The sequence below is a fragment of the Oreochromis aureus genome, linkage group 7, assembly GCF_013358895.1.
Source record: "Oreochromis aureus strain Israel breed Guangdong linkage group 7, ZZ_aureus, whole genome shotgun sequence".
In the NCBI taxonomy this organism is placed as follows: domain Eukaryota; kingdom Metazoa; phylum Chordata; class Actinopteri; order Cichliformes; family Cichlidae; genus Oreochromis; species Oreochromis aureus.
In genome coordinates, this window is record NC_052948.1 from 34,602,537 (window position 1) to 34,627,523 (window position 24,987).

General features: G+C 38.3%; 1 protein-coding gene across 1 annotated transcript in view; it reads left to right on the forward strand.

The window, feature by feature from the left end:
- cacna1bb (calcium channel, voltage-dependent, N type, alpha 1B subunit, b) overlaps positions 1–24,970 on the forward strand; it is a 207,017-nt gene extending 182,047 nt beyond the window's left edge. Inside the window, exons 39-49 of the mRNA XM_039614707.1 lie at positions 1,984–2,080; positions 6,707–6,812; positions 6,937–7,044; positions 7,558–7,667; positions 9,348–9,514; positions 10,195–10,324; positions 10,422–10,532; positions 13,893–13,931; positions 16,260–16,524; positions 18,756–18,979; positions 20,402–24,970. Of these exons, the coding sequence (XP_039470641.1) occupies positions 1,984–2,080; positions 6,707–6,812; positions 6,937–7,044; positions 7,558–7,667; positions 9,348–9,514; positions 10,195–10,324; positions 10,422–10,532; positions 13,893–13,931; positions 16,260–16,524; positions 18,756–18,979; positions 20,402–20,968 (1,924 nt within the window). The 3' untranslated portion in view covers positions 20,969–24,970. The remainder of the gene's footprint in view (positions 1–1,983; positions 2,081–6,706; positions 6,813–6,936; positions 7,045–7,557; positions 7,668–9,347; positions 9,515–10,194; positions 10,325–10,421; positions 10,533–13,892; positions 13,932–16,259; positions 16,525–18,755; positions 18,980–20,401) is intronic.
- Positions 24,971–24,987: the final 17 nt, after the last annotated feature.

Below are 24,987 nucleotides of genomic sequence, written 5' to 3' on the forward strand. Positions count from 1 at the left end.
CTCTTCTCATTCCCTGGGGTGCCAGAGAATGACCTGAACACACATGCATACAAACGCTCATCGATCCTCCACTAACCAGCCAGCAGGTAACCATGTCGAGTGCAGGAAACAATGCAGCATGTCAGCCTCAAACGGAAGGCATCAGATGCCATGTCTAAGATATTTTCCTGCTTCTAAACACAGGAGTGAAAGAAGATTGACGACGAGAGCATTGTGTGCTTTGTTTCCACTTTGGTTACTGCTGTTGTCTCTTAGCATGCAGAAAAAGAGTGCATGTTAAAGGAATACTCCACTGAACATCTAGATTTTGATTCATAAGCACCAACTTAAGAGGTGAAACTGAAAAATTTAAAGCTGCTGTTTTAGATCAGATGTTCTTAAGTTTCATGGCACCTAAGAAGCCCTGGACGTCATCAGAACTGTGTTGATTTAAAATTTAAAATCAATTTTGAAATGTTCAACTTCCCATTTACTCTTAGCTGCATAAATGACATTAAGCTCATGAAAAACTATCAGACTTTATCTAACAACTTGCTAATAAATTTGAACTGTTAACTGTAATTTTAGCCGATTATTCTAGCTAGCTATTGCTATTAATTGCTATTAGTGCTATCTAGCGATTATCTGTTAATAGGTAGATCCATCTGTTCTGCTATCTCTCATTTGCAAACAGTTTCCACCTGTTGTTAGCCATAGTTTTAGTTAATCATGTCCAATTTTTCATTAATAACCTTATTTAGCTATTTTATCCTTATGTTTATCTTATACATGTCTCATCTAATAATTAATTTTTTTATCCGTAAAACATTATTTAGCTAAGATGTTCTGTTTTCAGTTTACATACTTTTAGCTACCAATAGCAACTGCTAGCTATATTTTTAGTGAACATTTTTTATTACTTTTTGATCATTTTTTTATCTGTTTAAATAATTTATGCATTTATTTTGGTAGTCCATATCAGCTGCTTATCCATTACTCTTTGGTATCGTTATACTTGGTGCTATTCAGTCAATTTGTGCACACATGAACACAATAGTTGTACTCAGGCAGATCAAAACAACAGAAACACTAAAATCCTTGGATTGTCCCCTCCCAGATGCACTCTATAGTGGATTATGGTGAGAACGTGGCCGACCTCGATCTGACTCAACTACCAGGTGTATGCTACAGGTTTGAGCTAAACGCCTTTCTGTAGCCATATAACCATAAATGTATGTATCCTGTGATACAGCAGAGTAGCCGGGTCAACTGAGTCAGACTGGAGTAATCCAACTGTAGGTATGAGAACATCTTAACTTTTCCACTACACTTGTTTATTTTTTAAGATTAGTTTAGTAAATCTATTCACGTGCCCCCTGGCTACTGCAAAAATACACCCTGTCGACTGTTTGTACCGCTGGTAATGACCGCTTTAGATTATGATTTATAGATAATATATTACACTGACCCAGAATTATGGAAAAGAAGAAAGGAAGTACACCAAACTATTCTTATAAACGTCTTCAGATACTTCACCATTTATTTAAATAAAATAATATAATGTCATTGCAGCTTCTGTAAAGTAGCCTTCAAACTTTCTACAGTCACCTTTTAAGGATTGCTACAGGCAATAAAATTTACTTGAAATTGATTGTTTTTTTTCAAAGAGTATTCCTTTAAAGAAAAATGCACTCAGATTTGTTAATGCATACCTTCCACTGGGAACCTTTCATCTTTGTACAGGCAATCCTCTGGATCATCCTCCCCTCCTTCCTTCTCTGGAATCCATTCCTGAATCTGTAAATTCAACTAGGATGGCATTCCTGGTCATCATATCCTGGAAATCTTATTAACAAGGATTTCTGTGTTTCCTCTCCCTTCTCTTTTTTTGGTTTTGCCACTTTCTGTTACAACTTCCCATTCTCCTTTTAACCACTCCACCTCCTCACCTGGGGACACTCCATCCTTCCTTCCATGGTCTCCTACCAACCTTTCCCTGACAAGTGGCCGCATAGCTTACCGGGATATGTACGAGATGCTTCGGGACATGTCCCCTCCACTAGGTTTGGGAAAGAAATGTCCACCCCGAGTCGCCTATAAGGTAGAATCGCATCTTCCTCCTTCCTTATCCCTTCCTCCTGCAGCCACTGCAGGTTGCCTGTGCTCACCTGTCAAACATCTTCAGGCTTCTGTCAGTGTGTCACAGCTGATATCTTCTGGCCTGCTGTTCTGATGTTCTTTCTGTGTTCTTGTGTGGCTCTCTGGGCTTTTCCTGCTCTGTGAGGGTTTTCTGTGCATTTTGTTAGTCTGCTCCAGAGGGCCAGGCAACAGTGATAAATAGAAATAAATCAGAGAGATGAGGAAAGCATCATATTCACAAAGTCTCCATTGGAAAATAGGAGGTATTGCTTATTAAAATGGCAGCAGCATCAACTAAAATATGTTTTTTTCTGTTTGATAGTTAAACCTGTGGTTACTTTCTATGTTGACACCACAGAAAATTATTATGTATTCTGTAACTCCACAGAGCTTTTGCTTATTGTTTTGGTTTTATGGCCGTCTTGGCACCCCTGTTTCCAGCAGCAGCAGCAGCAGCAGCAGCAGGTGGCTGTTTTCAGTGAACATGCTCTGCTAAATCCACTGTACACCATCTGCCAAGCACCAATTAACAGAAAAACAAAGATAGCGACTAGCTGGTGAGGAAAGAACATCTAGCCATTTGGATGAGATATTTTTCGCAAGGATTAGTGGAGATTGAACACCATTTATGAACTTAATGCATGCCATTCTGTGATTTGGTCAAGTAGCAAGTAACAGACCTGTAGGATAATCCAGCTGTGGGTCAGTTGCATCTGGAAATGTTTGGTTTAAAAAAAGGGTGCAAAGATCCACACAAACACTACGTTCCCCTGTTCTCTTATTTTGTTACTTTGGAAATACTGTTGATGTCTGTAAGATCAAGAAAATACCTTTAAGGATATACCCCACAAGATAAATGGTAAAAAAGTAGTGTTTTGATTATCTGCCAGGTTTCCAACAGGTCTTAAGGGATGACAACATACAGATGAATCACGTTTAAAATTAATTTCTTTTCCTGATGGCTTTGGTGAAATCTGGTTGACACTTTATGTTCATATAGAGAAAATTGTAACAGATTTGGTGATTTGTTAAACCGTAGCCTCTTTTTGTTTTATTCTTTCTTTTTTTGTACTTAGAAACTGTTAGTTTAGATCTGGCAAGCCTAGGCTATTCTTAGGGTTTAATTAGTTAGCAAATGTTAGCATGCTAACGTACCCCGCAATGTAATACTAACATAAATGTTAGCACATAGCCCACTATGTAAGGGCCAGCTGTGACATAAAAATGGCTGAATGTATTCTCTAGTTTCTGCATTGTGAAAGCTATGAAAGAAAGCTAGTGCAGACCTTAACCTGAGATAAAAGCAGAAAATTGTGAATTGTACCTTCTGCTAAATACACAACAAGCTAACTTGCTTTGGGTCTGATCTCCCCCAGAGAGAACTATAAAAGCTATGTCAGGAATTAAGCTTACATATTTAAATGAAATCTGGTTTAAGAATTTAAAAAAAAAGAGAGAGAATATTTAGTGATTTTTTCTTGAAGGATCAAATCTGGATTCACGTGCTAAAAAGGATTTATTGAGGAATCGCTCATTCCTCCAAAATGAGTCATTTTAAAACATTTTCACCATCATCTTATCACTGAACAGAATAAAAGAGACCCTTTCCCATGTGTCCTGTGATTAGAAGACCTTTTATCCTTGTCAAGTGGGAGTCAAGTATATGTATATACCTCGACAATCCTCAGGTAGTCCCTGTGCTGGCTGCTAACCTCTTAGCATGCAGACTTAATGTGAGTGGTTCCAGTATGTGCGCAACTGTCGAAATGAATCAGATTTAAAGCAGCCCTGCCCTTGCCCCAGTTAAAAATGTCTGGGTCTGACGTGGCTGCATCTCCAAATATAACTCTTGTTTTTGTGAATCGGAAGGGAAAGACATTGAACAAAGCAAGAGCAGCGGTCCACTTGAGAGCAAGGCTAGCATTTTTATCTTCCCCATTTCCATTTTTTTTCTATTTCTCCACTCACACCACTTTTCTGTTGATCACACTCTTTGTTAACCTCCCTTAGTTTCTAAAGAACACGTTATCATCCTAGTCACAGTTGTCACTGTTGCCCGTTAGTTTACACTTTTATGTTCTGACTGTAGACAAAGCATCACTCTCCCTTTTGACATTTTATCCTCTCTGAGGATTTCTTTTTCACTCTCTTCCCTCTTTTGTGGCCAATATGTGCAGCTTATGTCTTTGCACGTATGTTTTCTGCATAACAGCATCTAGCACCTATTTGATGGTGTGTTTCTTCGTCTTGTGTCTTCAGCTTTTATTCTTATTCAGTCTGTTTCTGAGAACTACAGAAGCAAGACTTCATATGTGTCGATGTTTTCTACAGTCCAGGCACTAACTGCCCCTCCTCCTCCTCTGTTACTCGCCTCTAAGCTCCATCTCTTCATCTTCTTTCTGTATATCTGTGTTGTGTCCATTTGACTTGAAGAAAGTGAAGACCATCAATTATAGCTATCCTGTTTTTCTGCTGTGTCTGAACTTTCTCCAGTTGCAGTTCAAAGTCATACATGCAATACATGCATGCTTCCACCACCCCTATTACATATTCACATATGCATGTGTACATGAATCATTGCATTGCTGCACTGGCATGGATTTATGCTGACTAGTTTCTGCTTTTTAACAATGGATGCAAAATAAATTCAGTGAAAGTTCTTTAAAATTGTTGTTTACTTTTTTAAAATTTGAGATTCAGTGCTGCCAAGCAATTGCTACTAATAGCAATTTTAAATATTTTTTAATTTAAAAGTATTGAGAGTGGACCTGAAGCTTGCATTGCAAGTTGCCAATTTTGTCTGAAATTCTAAGTACATTCAATTTTGAATAATATGGAAGAGAGAAAAGCAGCAAATCGTCAGACTGGTGAAGCTAGAATCTGCTATTAAACTATTAAAAGTAATCATTAATGTCATCATTAGTTAATTAGTTTAATATGTAGGCAAGTCTTTCCAAAACTAAGTTAAATTTAATTTCTTTTATGCTGGTGCAGTGACCTGTTCTTTCATGTTTCAAGACAAAGAAACTTATCATTAAAAAAGGTTTTGAAGCCAGGTGATTGGAAATGGTTGACTGGTTTAAACCAACCAATATTCTCATTTTGATGGTGCTGGCAAATTGAGGTTGTGGAAGCTCTATTATAAACATAAATTTCCAATTTAAATAGATTCACATTGTTCTCACATAGAACAATAATAATTTAGCACTATAATCAAATGGTTCTTGGGATTTTTTATTTAGGAAATAGAACCATTACAGGTAGGGTGTGAACAAGTAGGAGAAAAATACAGAGTGAAAGTTGGTGCAGTTTTTAATTTTACTAAAATTTGACTTGGACTTTTTTTTCCTTCTAGAAAAAAGTATCTATTATAATGTAACTATAAGGTAATTTAGCCCTAAAGTGATGGAGGACAAGTGAAACCCCAGAACCATAGAATGTATATAAAAGATGGATGTAGTGCCTTAAACCTGCATTCTTTCCAATGACCACCAGGGGAAACTCCTATGAATGCAAAAGGAAGTCTGTCATCTCAAACCCTAGTTTCAGTCAGGTCTGCAACTCAGTCATCCAGTTTTGAAATGGCAATACGCCAACAGCAAAATTGCTGAGCTTGAAGTTTCACAACAGAATGTCATTAACTATTGGGTGATAGTGGCTATGTGTAACTTATGTCTAGTCTATGGCAAAAAAGCATTTGAACATTCAGATAAAATTAATGTGCAGCTTCAGTGAAAGACTTTCACTGAAAGTTAACAGAAAGTTAAACAAGATTCCCCGTCTTCTGTTCCTTGCTCAGTGTTTTTAGGATATTATAGCAGGAATAAACCCCACAGACCATAAGCACATAGAAAATACCGGCTTGATTTTTATCTCTTGCAGCATTTTCAGCACATTAACATTTTGATGGTTGGTTTTTCTGTCAAACTGATTAAAGAGCTGCGTGCCCACCAGCGACCTTTCTTTTCTCCTCCTTAAGTGACTATTTCGAGAACGAAGGGCATGCTGCTGCATGTTTCCAGCAGCAGCAGCAGCAGTGAAGGCTCACAGTGCTCAGCATTATAAGTTAATCATATTTTCAGTTTTCGGAGAACTGTGCCATGTAGCAGTCTCGTAGCAACGACAGCAGCCATAAACGGCTCTGTTTACTGCTGTTAGCTTGTGGCAAAAAAAGGGTGAATCTTTATTTGGATGGACTAAAATAATTGATAGTGATGACTGATATATCTTTTTTCAAAGAATTTATTTATTTTTTTGCATTTTTACTTTAATTTTACAGTAAACATAGGAGAAAAATTATTTTATTAACCTCACCCCAAATATTTACTCTTTTAATCACTAATGATTCTGTAGTCGATGCATTTGCTGCATTCTTTTTGTTTTATCTGTTGTGATGGGCATCTCTTGTCATTCTTATCATGTCTATATTAAATAATATGGCCATGTATCATTATTTGCTGCCACAGCATGTAACTGTAGATCATCATACCAGTTAATGAAAACAAATCTTTGTTGTTCTGGTGTTTCTTAATCTTTTAAAATGAGATAAATCCAGAATTGATGAGCAATCCTTTAATTTGTTGTGTAGCGATTGGTGAAGATGAACATGCCAATTGCAGATGACAACACAGTGCATTTCACCTCCACCCTGATGGCCCTGATTCGCACCGCCCTGGAGATCAAGCTGGCATCTGGTGAGACTAAAACTACAAAAGCCAGAATCCCTTGCAGCTGCCCTGACATCTTTGATGTGAATGTGAATGGGGCTGAACTCTCTGGTGCAGATGCGATGTGACATGTTTGTGGGCTCGTCCTCAGGCATGCTGGCACAGCGTTTGTGCGATGCTGACCTGAAGAGGGAAATAAACCGAGTGTGGCCCAACCTGTCACAGAAGACCATGGATCTGCTGGTGACGCCGCATAAATGTGAGCTACAGCTGTGTGCGGGCTCTGATGGGATTTACTAGTTTTTGCTGGTTATATGGTTTTTATTTTTACTAACTTTACCTTTTAAGTTTTGTTTTTGCTATGTTTCCTTCTATCTTATCACTCTTGTTTGAGCTCGAACGTTAGGCTAGATTAAAGAAAACAAACAGTTTAAAATTAAATTCTGTTAATGAGCTTTGCAGATTTTAGTTTTTAAAGTAAAAAACAAAAGGTGTTTACTGTGGTGAGAACATTAAAGAGAAGCACATCTGTTGTGAAGACATACACGCCATAAAAAGTTAAACCACTGTACAGTTACCTGGTCACTAGTGGACTGTGTACTAACTACTTCATAAGATGATTCATTTTTGTTGCCGTGTGTTTTCTTTTGTTTTGCTCGAGTAATCCTGCTGCAAACTGTTGCAGTCTCACCCCCCGGGTTGTAATTTTGCTGCTCCTCTGTCGCCATCTGCTGCTTACTTGGAGGAACTGTCTCTCACTTGTCTCTTCTAGATAACGAGCTGACTGTGGGGAAAGTCTATGCGGCTCTAATGATCTACGACTTCTATAAGCAGAATCGTGCCAAGAGACTCCAGCAGCAGAATTCTTCAGATGGACCTCAGGTACATCACTGAAGCAAAATTCAGCCATGCGTTATTATCTCCAGCTCACTTCATCCAGTTACAAAAAATCCTAAGCAAATTAGACTATTTGGTCACACCCATTGTCTGCCTTGCCCTCACTGGTTGCACCTGTTTCGTGTTTGTTCCTTGTGTATTTATAGTCCCCTGTTCCCCTGGTTAGATGTCAGTCCATCTGTTTAGCAGCCTGTGTACCCTCTTCTTTATCCAACCTGTTTGTGTGTGTGTGTTCATCTCCTTTGTTTCTTTCCAGTTCTATTCTAAGTCATTGTGAGGTTACATTATTTTTTGTGTAGTTTTTCCTGATCATCCAGCCTTAGTCACTTCCCATGCTTTTGTTTGCCAACCTTCACTTTTGTTTGTTTGCTTCAGGCTGTTTCTGGGTTGTTGTTTTTTTTCTTCCTTCCTGTTTATTCAAGTTAAAATTAAAGCTCGCCTTTCTTTGGTATCCTTGCCTCTTGAATTCCTTCCTTCTTTTGGTCCTTTTTAGACTTGTGTTCAGAGTATTTCTTAACACATTGATTTTTGATATTTGACAAATTAAAGGATTAAAGTAAAAGGAAAGGAAAAGAAACAAAACATAGAAACAACGCTGCTGCTATTCGAATTCCGAAAAAGGATTTAAAAAAAATCTGGTTGTTTAAAGTGTCATCTTTAATGATGAGAATTATCACAGAACTCTATCACCTTATTCTTTTGGTTTTACAGATTTTACAGATTTTGGTTTTGTTTAGTTGCATTTACGTAGCTGTGTAAATGTCTTGAGCCACCCCTTCTTCTTTATGTTTTTAGTTGTATCTATAGGCACTTTGTTACTAGCAATAGGTAACAAAAACACATTAAAAAAACACATAATTTGATCCCATTTCCCACTAAATGCCCAATATAGACCAGTTCCAAAAGAAAAACACTTACACTGCACTGGAAACCGGACAATTGGAGGACAACAGTGAGTGTCTACAGCCATCTGTAAAACACATTAAAGGCTCTGTCATAGCTCAGTTTCGTTGCATTTAAGCCAGTGGTGTATGGGGTGTGGTCAAATCTGATGAAACCAGAAAAGTACCATCAGATTTTGATCCATCATGCATTAACACCTGGAAAACACTTGATTGGGAGTGGCTTCATCTTTCAGCAGGATAATGATCCCAAACACGGTGCCAGTGCAGTAAAAGCATACCTGGATAGAAAAACACACAATGAAACACTATCACTCATGAATTGGCCTCAAAGGAGCCCAGACCTCAACAGTATTGAAGCAGTGTGGGATCATCAGCCAACATTCAAATAAGAGCTTTCAGTGTCTTTCAAGAAGCCTGGAGAACTATTTCTGAAGACTAGTTGAAGGAAGTTTGTCTAAGAGAGTTCAAGCTGTGTTAAAGAATAAAGGTGGTTGTACCGAATACTGACTTTCAACCTTGATAAAACTATAAAAATTCTGTTTTTGCCTTAAATATTTGCATGCCTTTTTGCATGTATTTCAATACATGCCCTGTTAAGAAATAATGGTTGGTTCAAAATTAAGATAAAAAAAAATAGTCTATAGCATTAATCTTTGTACGTGTTAGATGTGTTAATAACTAGATTTAAATATAATTATACTAGCTTTAATATTTTTTCCACCAATGTTTTTTCAACTCTCTGCTATCCTTGTTTCTCCAGAGTAAATTGGGGTCCTTGTTCCGTCCTATACTGCCATTCACTCACATACAGGAAGTAGAACCACCGTTCTCCAGGCCCAAACAAGTCCTCTCACCTGAGCCTGAAAAAAAACCCGAGGCCTCGACAGCTACCACCACCACCAACACCTTGATTAACAAGGACACAATGTAAGTGACTTTATCTATGTCATTCCAAATGAAGGTATGACAAGCTGGGAGTCATCAGCATTGTGGTGCTGAAAGACACTATACATATGAAAACACCAGACGAAATAACAGAAGTCAGAGTATACCATATTTCATCACAGTAGCAGGGCTTTTATTCAAATCGGCTGCATAAATCCACGGATCTGTATTTGAAGCTCTTGACTAGATTAAGTGGTCATGTTTAACAAAGGGTCTCTTCCATTTTCCATTTTAAAATTATTGACTTGTGCTGATTATATCATTGCAAAGAATTACTCCCTCATTAGACAGCTGACTCAGACTGTTCGAGGTTCTCCACACGATGCACGTTGCACAAATTACAGATGCTCAGATTAAAAGCCATAAACTGTTGATCTGTGAAACATTTGCAGGCAAACCAGATACAACAGCAGCCAGATTGAGTTATTTTGATTTTTTTTTTTCCTGTTCATATTCAACCACACCCCTGGCAATTATAATCTAGTAGGGTTTTAATTGTTTACCAGTTTTATTTGAGGAAATCAAACTGAAATCAGTGAGTTCATCTGAATCCACCAGACTCAGAATGACTGGAATTAAACTACAGACCTGAAGTAAAACCTCCTTGACACTGCACCACTGACAGCATCCGATAGTATAGTCAGTCTTTGTTTCTTATACAGACTCAACCAAAGGACTGCCATAAAACATTCCCAGTCTGGAGATGTTTCTCAGGCTTCACAGAGGCCCAAAAGTCGAAGAAAGCTGCAGAGAGGCCAGTCGGAGGATGTGCAAAATTTAACAAGACCTCAGGTAAAAAAAATCAGTCATTAAAATGTTTATTATATAACATACACTCTAAGTATATGCACTTATGCCTGTGTTGTCTCTGTACATTTATTTCCTTTAGGAACAGGTTGAACTAAAGCAGGTGGAGAACACTTCAGATGCAGAGGCATATCCCAGCCTGGAAGGTCACTGCAGAGCAGCCTCTCTTCCCCGACTAAATGCTGAATACTATGTAAGCTCTCTGGTGCTCATGAGGTCATGCCTCTTGTTTTACTGCTCACAGGAAGAATCTTACAATACTTTTTTGTTTTCTAGATTCTTGTTTTAGTCCAGAAATTGTGCAACTTTAGGATTTTTTTTTTTTAGATAAAATAGACTGAAAATGGCTGATGGGCTGCTGAAGGGTTACTGGTTAGAGAATGCAGCCGGAAGCAGTGGCTCTCTGTCAGTCCGCATCAATTCAGCCTGTTGACCTCTCTTGAGAATTTCAGATATTTTACCGAGGAGGAAATTCAGCATGGAGATGTGTAAAGAATAAAAGATACAATAAATATGCAGATAGAGGAAATTAGACAGTTAACAGGAAGCAGCTTCACACTAACTGAGAGGAGCTATCACACCTGGTAGGGACAAAACTATAAAATACTGTTTCTAACTTTTTGGTTTCTGTACTTTGATCATAGCTCGCTCGTTACCAAATCCATTAACTAAAATGCATCCAGTGTAGAAACAACAATTTACTCTACCTTTGATGCGATAGAAGGTTTTGTTAATTTGTAATGATGTAGAAAAGGCAATAATATTACCAAGGCAATAACCAGATGAGGTACAGCACTGAGAGTTCTTAAAGCATGACAAGCTTGAAATCTGTTATACAGAAAAGTGATAGATGAACCTCAGATATGAAGTCTTAGATATTAAAAGCTCACATAATGCACAGACATGACAGTAATGCTTTTCTTTTTTTTAAATGTCTGAATGGAAACAGCTAAGCACATTACCTAAGATGTTTAACTTTAAGTTTATATCTCCTGCAACCAAAACACTAAAATATTTTATTTTATAATATGCATTTCTATGAGTGTAGAGTGCTGCAGGGATGGGTCCTAAAACCCAGAAATGATTTGGCATTTTGCACCAGTTGCTCCAGTTCGGTTGTCTCTAAAACAGTGAGTTTTTTGTTAAATGCATGAATTGATAGGTGTATTTAATATAAACATTCTAGAACATAAAGATAGGTCTGCTACCAAACAGCTGAATGAGACTAGAAAAGCTATATCATAGCTAACATAGGAGGTTAGGTGGTAAAGTCATGTGACAGTAATGCAGTCAATTTAGAGACAAATGTTAACACTTTACATAGTTATATTAGAAAAAGTCATAAAACATATGCTGCATGATTATCATAGCATTAAAATTAGGTATCTTTCAGTTTTGGGGTTTTTTTTGCAATACAGATTGAAAAAGCTGGCATAAAAATCAAATTGGCTTGTTGTTAAGGAAACCAGCTTGATGCTGACTTCTGGGGTAGCCCACAAACAATGTTATCCCTGCAGCACTCTATCGTATCTGCAAATATTGTCACACAAACGATGTAATAAAACCATGCTTGACAGTGGAGACCCAGTGTCTCATATTTAGGTTTTTTCTGGTCTAGCTGAAATTTTTAAGTCCTATAATTTTCTTACATTTTCATGATATTTACTGTAATCACGCTCACCTACAAGAACGTCTGAGTGACTGCACTAATTTGTTCATTGTTATGACATGCACGTTTTTAGCAACCATTATTAATTATTTCACTTTTGTGAGTTACAGTAGCTGCTCGTGGCTGCTGCATATGGATGTCATGTTAAGATAAATTTTCTGTCCATCATTTCTGTGTTTCTGGATTTTTCCACCTGTCAGATCTTGTCAGTTTAGCCTTGCCGTTTGCCTGTCTGCGTTTGTGAGTCTCTGTTGGTCTGCTCTCTTCCACAACACGTAACATGTGCTTTCCTTATGTTTATGTTGCATTTTGATCTCTCACGCTCTCTCTATTTTAACGGACCAGGCTGGAGTTACTCTGTTTTTCATTTCTGTCAAGAAATTTTTGCAAAGGATCAAACCCAACAATGTGCAAGTTCATGGATTAATATTTTACACTTTTTCTAATAATTGTTTTTAGAGCAAAGATGAATCAAGTATGAGTAAATAGTGCAAATGTCGTATTTAGCAGCATATCAATACACATTTTTGATGCTCTTTTAATGTCTTTAAAGACACAAAAAAATGTCAAATGTAGCTGGTGTACATACAGAGGTGCCGATTGCAATAGGGCTTAGTGAAGTGGCAACGTCACAGAAGAAGCAGCTTCTCTTAGAAGTCACAAAGCAGAGCAATGTGAACACATGATAAAGAGACAATTTTGTGCACTTTTCTGCTTAATTGTCTTTTAAAAGCATTTGAATACATCGACTGCACCTTATTCTTATTGCAAAAAAAATCATAAGACTGGCAACAGATTGAGCAGAACATGTTCTAAGACATTGTTCTCATCACCCCTGAGTCTAGTTTTGTGCACCTCCCCCCTGTTACATCCTCTCCTCCCACCTGAATACCATACGCTACTGTGAGCCACCACACATGTGGGCAAAGTTAATTTCAAATTCAGGACATGATTCACACCAGCTGCAACACCCATCACCATGCTTATGTTCAGACCAAAGTATTCCGTGAGTTCCTACCACATCCATCTTTGAACTCAGCCTTCATTTCAGTCAGGAGTCCAGATCGCTTTGATCAAAAAGAAGACCGTTATTCCATCTGCAATAATTTCGACTTGATGGCATGACATGATATTGCAGCCAGAGGCAAAGAGAGCTGCAGCGAGGCCCATATACAAAACAAAGTGGGTATCAGTGACAACAGACGTGGCATTGATTAAGTCAATAAAAGCAGGCAAAACTGGGGAGGAGGTGAGCGCCAAAGTGGCTCGCAGATGAGCATTTAAGGTTAAAGCTGAAAATGACACACCTTATGTGAGATTTGCCATTTAAATGTGAAGAAGGAAAGAAAAAGTGTGTTGGCATTGAGATCAGCTGATGTAGCTGATCTGGTCTCCATGGCTTGTATAAAACTAATGCTATGCATGATATCAGCTACACACCTGTAAAGTTTGTGGCTTTATACAAATGACACATATCTGCCATTTGTTTTTTTTCCAGACAAAATCTAACCTTCTACTTTTTCAGTATTAAAAGTTTGAAAGACTTTCTATCACGTGACTGTTTCCTCCTGTCCACATACAAACAGCCACATATATGACCAAAGTATTAAAATGACTAAAAACCACGTTTTGTGGTAGTTTCCATACAGTCGATGTCTCCGGGACCACATGGTAACGATGACACATGTGTGTATTGACAAGCAGGATGAACACATTGCTGGTTTTGGTCTTTTCATTGGATACATTGACAGAAATATAATGCAGAATATCAACTGACTCATCCTTCTTCAGATTCTGCTCTCCTCTTCTGTCTTCCCTTTCTCCTGATTTCGATGCTCACTGCTAATGTTTTGCCCACCTCCTCTTGTGTGTGCTGTCTGATAGCGGAGCCACCCTCGCCACGCCCCTGGGACCCACCTGGCAGTATGTACCACCTGTTGTGCCACACCTCTCTTTCTTCTCCTCTCTCCTCCTCTCGTCCACACCCTCTTTTTTTTCTTCTTTTCTCATGTCTGTTTACCTCCATGTGCTCCTCTCATCACAGGAGTTCACACCCTCCCCACCATCATTGATAAAATGACCCCCACCTCACAGTTTAATAACTGCTCATCCCATTAGACTGTTATTAGACACAGTAAACACATAAAAAAAAACCCAGTATTAGCCGTTAAACATACCCAGAAAAAGCATTTGTATGTTTAACTGAGGTATGTCAAGCACTCTGTCCTGCTTTTCAGTCATTAGTTACAGCAGTACAGTACTACACTTTGGTAAAAATGTGTGTATGTATGTAAGTGTTTTTATCTAGTGTGTAGTTTTTGCTTGTGAGTTAGTGTGATCTTTAAAAAAGAAACACAAGGTTGAGACGGTACTGCTGCTTTTCTGCTTCTAAAAGGTTTTCTTTTTAAAACCTTCTCCAACTTTATCTGTCATTTGTTGTCATGTTCGGTCTTAAAATCTTATTTTTCCAGATAAAATCCAGTCTTTTACAGCCTCTTAATTGAAGGCATGTTCTCTATTAAAATATAGAAAACCTTTCTATCACATCACTGTTTCTTCCAGTGGTGTGAATAGAGACAGGAAGAATTAAGAGATTATGCAACTCATCTAAGAGGTAAGATTTTAAGACTGTGGACTAGATAAACTGACTTGGTAATATGATTTAGATTTTATTTTGTTGGCAGTGTTGTGATATTGTTGTGTGACTGTTGCTACAGGCTAGACTGTGAGGTAGGAACAAAAAGAATAGCACGTCCTGTCTGTGAAAGCAGCAATCAATGTACCAAAAAATAAAGAAAAATTGAAAGAAAAAAAACTCCACCAACCATTTATCTGTTATTTAGTTGGCATCCTAAGGCTGACAGTATGATTAAAGACAATGTTTTTGATTGGCTAAAACAATTAAATGAAATCTACACAGCAACCAGCAGATGGGGTTGTAACTCAGCTGCTGTTCCAGCTTCCTATCACACAAGTTACCTGGTAGCTGTACTGGTCAGTAAGGTAAGACTTTGTTGGGGTGAGTGTCACTGTCCTCCAGGCATTTATTCAAAGTACTTATTCCTTGGGAGAAAATATAGGATGACTGTGCAAATTTAAAGCAACACACCTCTAAATAATTCTGCTTTAATCACTATATATTATAGGCTGTCTGGTAAAAAATAATGGATCACTAAGCAGCTAATGAGCTTATTTTCTCAGGTGCTGGTATGGTAGACCCAAAACGGAGCAAAAAGGAAAAGTATTTTAATCAGGCAGACACAGAAATAAGTACTTATAATACTAATGTCTCTGTAAAGTTCATCACAACTACTGATACGTCAGTACTGTGTTTCCAGCATGTTTCTGCTGCAGAATTGGTTAAATGTAGCACAGGTAAACATATCTCTGGGTGTGCATGGCCATATTTTGGCAAAATATGAGTGTCTGGATCATCTTTACATGGATTTAAGTAATTAGATTAAGATATAGCTGTTGGTTGGAATGCCTATGTTTTCAATGGTGAGTAAAGCAAAGCAACAAGCAACTAAATTTTAGGCCTGATGGCTAAAAACCGATACAATAAGTTGTCACTTGGGCACTGGATATTCACAATGTAGAAGAATTGTGATATTTAAGTGGATAGTGGATTATATACAGCAGCATAAGCATAAGACACTGTAATTAGCTAGTTACAGTTATTGACTTTCTCCATCTCCTCTATACAGGCATTTCTAACATAATTCATTTGCCAAAAGAGACAAAACACAATGAAAAAGTCAAGCTATACAAACAAAATCACTTTTCCCAGATATAATCCTGATCATAAATTTCTTTAGCCACAATAATACAGAGTAACTTGACATTTTGACAGCCCAAGCTGCCACAACCTTAATTTGAGGCTAACCTTGTAGTAATTGACTCATTATTTACATTCTTTGTAAAGTTAGACGTACCCTCTTGGGAAAAGAATAAAATGCCACAAAAGCCAGTGTCACCACCCCCACCTTTTCTTTGTTCACTAACAGAGTTGCTAGTGAAGTCCAGTAGCTTCAGGTTGTGTGACAGATTTTTGTTCCTTCTTGTTAATTTTTTTTAACATCTGTGCTTTGAGTAGATGGGATCGAATGTCAGTCTTTAAACAAAAGGCTGTCTCATTGTGTGTTGTGCATATTTTGGTGATTCAGTAAAATTGATTTGGGTAAAAACCACTACTTCCAGCTTCACACTCTCTAGTCTCATAACACTTCCCCACATCTCTTCCCTTCTCAGCCGATTGTGGACCTCAGTCCTATAAAACGCTCAGCATCCTCGCTGACACCACAGCACCATTACCAGGATGTCGGGCTGAAGGACTATGACCTGGAACGCCCCAGTCAGGCTCAGTCCTCTGCAGGGATGGGCCAGGTCCAGGGCCAAGACAGAGCCCACCACCATCACCACCATCACCGCTGCCATAGACGCAGGGATAAGGACAAAGACAAGAAGCAGAAGTCTCTGGATAGGGCTGCATCAGTGCAGCCATCCAGCACCGTTGGTGAGGCATTCTTATTATATGATTAGTTAAGATTTTTGATTTATAATGTACAGCACATAATAACAAAAGAGAACTCTTTAAAAATGTCTAGACCCATCATTCATTTCAGTAAACATAATTCTATAGTCATAGTTGTACTTTTATTGAGCTGAAATTCCTCTTATAGAGCATTTCAATTCAATTTTATATAGATCCAAACCACAACGTCAGTGTCCTCAACACCCTTTGTATTGTAAGGCTGAGACAATACAATAATACGGAGAAAACTCCAACAATCAGCCAATGCCCTGTGAGTACTTGCTCACAGGGCAAGTACTCACTTTTATAGTTTAACATCTCAATCAGGTATTTAACAGCTAGAACCAACCAGTCTCTAACAAAAACACATTCATTTTCTGAAACAATGAAAAGTACCCATACATAACAGCAGTAAACTGAACAAAAGGTCAGAATTTGGAACCGCTGGTTTCTTAATTATGAACATTTGAAAAAAAACTTTTTTTTTTTGCAGTTTGTGATGGATTACAGAACACTAAACATTTTGGTAAGAAGATGGATGTGTGCTGTTAGATGGATTACAAAGACATTTATCGCAGATGTTTATGATATCTAAGATCCCCTGATTTTTCCTCTGCCAGCTGCTGGTCGACTGATATCTAGACATACATTTTTAGCTGTCAAACTGCCTGCATCACACTTCCTTAGTTAGGTTTTGCACAAAAAAATATATTATTTTACTGTTTTTATGTATTAAATTGTCCTCTTTCTTGGATAACTTTAGAGCCTTCAGCACATCCTATAAAACTTACCTACAACACTAAAAAAGGCTAATATTATTAACAATAGTAATTTTTTATATTAAACAACAGCTCCGAGTAGAGCTTGGACAAAAAAGTGAAATGTTCAGTAAATATACTGACTATTTTAGAGTGTTGATTGATTGATTAATTAATTAGCTTTTATTCTACAAGGAGATTATTTTAATACCAGAACTTGGCATCACTTCAATAGAGAAACAGATAGCAAGACAAACTTTTCCTTTCAGGCATTGCTGCTGAAATTCTTCATAGGATTAAAGTTCCATGATCGGGTTATGTCGGTGAAGGGTTTTCTGCAGAGCTTCAGTCAGGAGTTTCTCATGTCAGTCTTTCCATATGATTAGAAGAATTTTGCTGGGGATTTCTTTTCCTGTCTGTACCTCAACACTTCATAAAGGTCTCCTGTGAATGCTCTGTTCCAAAACCCTACAAATAGAATTGCATATTAATGTAAAAGGTTGACTTTTTCTTTTTCTTTCATTGATTTAAAAAAACAACCAAAAAAAAGAAAATCACAACTGCTGCTCTCTTTTTTGGACCATTCTTTGTAAACTCTAGAAAATCCCAGCAGTTTCTGAAATACTCAGACCAGCCAGTCTGGCACCAACAACCATACCACATTCAAAGACACTTAAATCACCTTTCTTATCCATTCTGATGCTCAATTTGAACTTCAGCTGGTTCTCTTGACCATATCTACATGACTAAATGAACAGAGTTGCTACCATGTAAAATATTGATGAAATATCTGCATTAACGGGCAGCTGGACAGGTGCAGCTAACAAAATGGCTGTGAGTGTATGCAGATCAGAGATGTCAAACTCATTTTACATCCTGGGCCACATACAGGCCATCTTATGTGGGCCGAGCCAATGAAACTTTAAATTTAACTAGACATTTAATCAGTGACACAATCAATGACACTCAATAACTTGAAATCTCCCCAGAGAGTCCTGGGTCTGCCCAAGGCCTCCTCCTGATAGAATATGCCCAGAACACTTGCCTTGGAGGCTATGAGGAGGCATCCTAGTCAGATGCCCAAACCCCCTTAGCTGGCTTTTTTCAATGTGGAATAGTGGGCTGCTCGAATGGCCGAGCTTCTCACCCTTTTCAGGAAACTCATTTCTGCTGCTTGTATCCACAATTTCATTCTTTCAGTCCTCATTCATTCTATCCAGAGCTCATGACCATAGGTGGAGGTAGGAATGTAGATTGAATAGTAACTCAACAGGGTCATTTTTATGCTCATCTCTCTCTTCACCACAACATATTGGCAAGTTTCACCAATCCATCTTTCAATCTCGTCTTTTTAACTGTCCCCTCATTTGTGAACAAGTAGGATAGTGAACAGTAGGATAATATAATGATCACATAACTTTATTTATATAAAATTTTGATGGTACCATCCTCCAGATTCATTTACCGACCCCTCAGCTGAAGGACTGTCCAGAGAGCGAGCAAGGGAACGGGACCGCAGTCGGCCCCATGAGAGGAGGCACCACTCCTCAGCAGGAGAGAAGCAGCGCTACTATTCCTGTGAGCGTTACGGCAGCAGGGAGCAGAGCCACACCAAGTCAGCTGGTCCCAGTCGATCCACGTCTCCAGGAGAGGGACAGGACTCTGGTTTCCTCAGACAGGTGAGTTACCCAAACTGTATGTGGCTTAGTGATTAACAGCTTGCTTGTTATGCAGGCTGTAAGTATTCAAACAGTGGCCTGACTTACAGCTTAGTTAATCTACATCCACATTTGCATCAACACCCATTTAAATTGGAATTTTGAGCTTAATCAACAATGACAGACTCTAGATTTGTTTAATAATTTGATGTTTAAATTTTTCAAAAAAATAATTTGAGTGATCACGCTGTACGAGGAATGATCAGTAAGGTCTGGGAAGAGTTCCATCAAAACCCGATTTCTATCTGGGCAATCTCCCATTAAAGTTAATCTTCTCAGGCATGTTCAGATCTCTCCCAGAGTGGCTGATATTTATAGAGCCATGGAAGTCCTCTGTGCTCTGTGTTTCACCATGGTAAATTTACAGAGAGCAGACAACAACTCTCTGATCATGAAAGGTGTGTTTCCAACTATAACCAGGCACTTTTCAGCAGTTTTCAGTTAAGCTGTCCATAGTATCCAAGTCCATGTCATCCGAGGAATGAGTTTGGGAGCATGTTCATACTTTTTTTTTTTTTTTTAAGCCAACATTCATCAGGTTGTGCATCATCCCAAAGGAAGTTCTAAACCGTTGAGTAGAAGGCAGTTGTAATTCTTTTTAGGGTTCACCTTTCCTCTGAGAGGCTTCAGTTTTAAAAAAGTTTTTCACCTTGATGGTGGTCCTGAGATCGCATTACAGGCATTTCAGCCCCCAATTACACCTTGGTCCACATGACCTTAATAACTCAATTGATTATAAGGTGGGGCAGTGCCTCAAAGAATTCACACCTTGGCTCATGTGACCATAATGACCAATTCCTTGGTTCATGTGACTCATATGATGACAGAATGGGTCAGTGACTCTAAGGACCACCTTCAAAGGGACAACCCCACTAGGGTTTAATACGGTGGCACTGAAAGGTCACATGGACTGCAACTTAGGAAAACACCAGCAAACAGAAAAATGCTGCAAAAGCACACAAAACACAACAGAAACAGAAAAAAAAATGCTGCAACAACTGAAATGTTTTGGTTTCTGTCACTTCCCCTCTGGTCCGTCCCATTATTGTGTCCCCAGAAACTTCTGGTGTTTTGTTTTGTTTTTTTCTTAAAAGGCTTTTATGCTTTTATGCAACTCAGTCCTAAGTAATGGTTTCAGCTTGGACCTTCCTTTTAAAAGTGTCTGCGACTACAGTAACAAAACTACTGCCTTCTCATAGTGACATTGGTCTGTATATTTGTGCCCATGTTGCTTATTGTGCATTTAGATAGCATAAAGAAGGGATGTCTTTACAGGAAGTATGGGCAGGTGAACAAATAACAAACATTAAAGCTAAAAAATATTGGATTAATCCTTCAAAGTCGCTATTGTGCCACTAAATCATTCAGTCTTTCCTTTCTCAGCATGGCAGCAGTGTGGTTAAATCTGGCCACGGGACACTTCCATCTGGTTCAAGCACACCGGGTCGTGGTCGCAGGCAGCTCCCCCAGACACCCCTCACCCCTCGTCCTGCTGTGGCCTACAAGACTGCCAACTCCTCCAATCTCCCATCTAGTGCCATCATGGCTACAACAGGGCACCAGACTCGCTTCAGCCGTGGTCTTTCAGAGCACGATCGCTTACTCGGAGCCCACGAGGAGTCCCCAATACCAATTACTCGAATTGGGTCTGACCCTAATTTAAACCGGCAGCAGCAGGACTCGTCTCAGAAGGCTCTCCTTGATGAGGAGGACTTCCAGGATGCTGTAAGCAGCCAAGGAGGAGGCCGCTCTGCCAGAACTGCTGCCTCCACTACAGCCTCTGCCTCTCACCCAACTGCTGCTACACCCGTCACAGCACCCACCACACAGGGCCGAGCAGTGGTCATGCCTAACGGGTACCACTTCACCCTTGGGGTCAACTCTTCGTCTGGGCCTGGGAATAGAGGAGCAGGAAGTCTCAGGGAGAGGGAGGAGGATGACTGGTGCTAACGTGGCAGAAAATTTTAGAAAGCCTGCTGTTAGCTAGAATGGGGCAGCTCATGAGTGCTGCTCAGCGCTCAGGTCAGGAGCTGGTACAACAGGAGGCCAGGCGACTGATACAGAAGGAAACACGATGAGGGAAAGTCAGTGGAAAGCGCTCGGAGAAGGGATCAGAAATAATTACAGCTTTGTAGTGTTACTGTCTTTTTAATATATCAACCACTTTCAAGAAAAAACACTGACTTTTTCTAACCCCTTTACTTGCACTGGAATTAGCGCACATGTGGAGGCCCTCAAGTATTTTGCCTTGGCCAGTATATTCAGTGGAGAAGAAGACAAAAGCCAAAATCTCCCTATTGTTTGTGTTTTAGACTGATGCTCATCCCCGATATTGATATGACTGCCCACACCACACTTTTTATTGCTGTACGTCTTATTTTCTTACCAAATTTCTCTCTCTTGCTTTTTCCTGGTTTGTTTCTTTATTATCTTGCAGCAAATCTTGACCAGAGCAGATTAGGAAAGCTTTTTGTTTTAATGTATGTCTTAAAATTCTGCCATAACACCCAGTAAACACAAAAGTCATACAATGACATGGGTTAAGATAAGACTAGAGTTGAGTTTTTAGGATCCCACTTTTGTAAAATCTCCCAGATGTAATTTTCTGAGAGCACATAGGGACTAGAACAACTCGTTTTTGACATTAAGTGGCTAACTACTAAGTGCCTCTTTTACCACAATGTATTAAAATGGAGCCTGACTGTGGGTCAGTGGAGGTTGGGTGTAGCTAAAAAAACAAAAACAACAAAAAAAAAACTTGGTCAGAACAAAACTTGTTTGAATCTGGGCTGAAAGCAAAAAATCAAAAACAAAACAAAACATTTCTTTTGTGATGAATCTTTTGGTAGGAAGATTAAAATTAGAGACCCAAAGTGTAGTGCATGCCAGGGTTGTCAAAAAAATAGTGTCTGTACTTTTGCCTGAGGGTGTGTGGTAAGCATTTGCCTTTCTCTTTCAGATATACTGCCAGACATTTGGTAGAAAACATTCTCTGAATGAGGGGAAAAGTGCCATTTTTTTTTATGATTTTCTGAACACGAATCTCAAATCCAGACAAATCTGCCTCCTCAAGCAAATCCCTTCTTGGCCATATTTGCCCAAATTTCACGGGTTTCCTATCTTCTAATCTTTCCTCAGACAAAGTATTGCGTGAAGGTACCTGTGTGCGTATTTATAGGTACAATAAAGAGTTGTGTTGTTGCTGCTGACTGTTGACTTAAAGTAGGGCTATGCAACAAGACGACACTTCATCCGCCCTGTAGCTTTACCCTCTGGAAACTCCAGATTCAGGCTTTAGTGTGACTGTGACCAAATTTTACATTCATGTGTGAAGAGCTGTAAATTGTAAATGTATTATATGATGTACAGTTAACTGACAACACACACTAAAGGCACGAATGGTATCCAAGCGGATATAAGTGAATTCACAGGGCATTTTTGAGGTTGGCAAGTTGACTGCATGACGCCTACTCAGATAGAACCACCCAAAATATAAAACTGTGTTCTTCTCTTTCCAGACTTGGGTCAAGTTGTATTTTTAAATAATTTTAGTGGTTTTTAAACTTGCTGGGAGAGCCAGATTCTTCAGATTGTTAATGAAGTGGTTTTATGTCACTCAAAAGTGAGACCTGAACCAGACCTGTACCAACTCCTCTGAATCTTTACCTCTTCCAGCTGGGCAGGGCATAAATCCTCACAGAATAAAGCTGCAATACTCTATTTTCCTTACAGTCAACAAATTTCAAACCAAAACTCAGTTCTTTCTGTGCTTTATTAGCCTGAAGCCCATTTATACAACTAGCAATGGCAACCTTTCTGAATAGATAACAAAACATAATTTTATAAATTTGTGTTTGTAGAGTTTTTTTTTTTTCAATTATTTTTTTTAAAGTTAGTTACTGTAGACTTTAGAAATGTTTTTCAACTTAAAAACTAGTTGGGTTGGTGCTAGTAATTTGTTGGCAAACTTTTCCAGCTCTATATTCATCTTTAGAAAGTAAAAAAGTGCGTATGAATTTAGCTAAAATGTAATTTCAAAACCTTCTTGAAAACTAATATTGAAAAATCTCTGTTGCAATGACCAGTTCTTTGGCGCTTTCTGATGAAAAGGATAACCAGCCTGACATTTCCTGTTCTGTCATCTCATTTTTTATATTTCACTATAATTTTTTTGAATATTAAAAAATATATTAAATAATGTAAGAATATATTAAACAATATATAAAATGCAGAATATTAATATTAAAAGAATAGGGGTTTTTTTTTAACTAATAAAATTGCAGCAGTCTGGTAATTCTGGTTATGTGATGCTACTTCATTGTTCAAGCACACTGGGTTGTGATTGCAGACATCTCTAACTGATGCCATTCTCTTGCCTCTGTGGACTAAAAATGCCAAATTTTCCCAGTTATCTTCCAGTATCACTTTTGCTACATTAGGGCACCAATCTCTCTCTAACTGTTCATTTTCAGAATATGGTCACTTATTAAAATTATCTAAAATTAAGGCATTAAAATTTCTTCAATCAGTCCTTTAAAAGTGTTAAAAATACTAGATGTCTTTTTGGCTAACCATTCTGTACCATATGGTTAGCCAAAATACTCATGAGTAGCTTGATCTGCTAGCTGACATTAGGATTGTGAAGTGTAAATTAAATGAAAACTGGATTTCAGCCAAAATTTTGTGGGATTAATGAAACTGGTACTACAAGTGTACACAAGGCCTGGTCTATTTTGTATTTCGATATGAATTGCAGCAGTGAAACCCAACATGAGGTCCAGTACAAACATTTCTATCAGGCTAGCTTACATGTATTAGTTTGTTGGTGATGCTAACAACGAAAGGGTTTTTGGTTTTTTTTATGTTCAATTAGAGCCTCAACTGAACCACATAAACTGATCCAAAAAAACACATTATTATTTTTAAATCGTTTCTGGGCAGCAGTTTTGAATACACAGAGAATACTTAAATCCACTCTTTGTTTAGTTCTTTTATTGGCTTCCAAATAGGAATAATGCAGAACATGGCCAACCCTATCCTTTAAAGTACATAGCTGAAAGAGTTCTCTTTAATAACAGCATGCTACTTAAATGTACACTGCTATACGTTAGGTTGAAAAGCTTTGAAAATAGGCAAGAATTTGTTTCTTATATCAGCCATGGAGGTGATGATTATAGTCCTTGTTATCTGATATCTCAAAAACCTCCTGCTTTTATTATAGTACAAAACCTCTGTGCCTATTTTGTTCTGGCAAGTTTATAAACATGCAAATTATTTGCAAATATTCTAACCCAGTCTGATTTTATCCAAATACACTTTGAATTTTTTTCTCTTAATTGTGCAATCTATTTGATGGATCTCACGGGATTTTAGACCATAAAGGTGTGACTCTGTTCTTCATCGGGGTAACAGTAGATTGCTTGTTGTCTCATTGTAAGTTGCTATATTGGGGCAGAGATTTGTGTTTATGTCAAAGACCTTATTCTCAAACCTCCAGTGAGCCCTACATAACCAGGGTGCCAAGTTTTCCTCTTCCAGTTTTCTAAAGCTGCCCTCCCGCCCCCCTCTGGACATGTCCTCTTTGCATGTTCTCAAAAGAAAATGTGCATGTGCTAAAAAAAAAAAGAAAAGAAAAAAGATAATAATAATAATAGAAGTATTGTTTGGCTTCATTATGTCCATGATTTGTACAATTCGTTCCTTGGTTGTATTTTCTGATTATCTAAACAAACGATGTATCGGTTTCAGGTAAAGAAAAAAAAAGAAAAGAAAACAAGCTTGAATAACATTTTCTCACAGAACCACCAAAGTGGAAGCAGATTAGAGGTTCTGGAGTGGCTGATCCTTCGCTGCCTGATCTGTTACTTGACTGTCTCTCCTGCAGTCATTTGGACTCTACCTATAGATTTTGTATGAATATAAGTCATTGAATAAAGAGGTATGATTATGAAATGTTGGTGTCTGAAGAT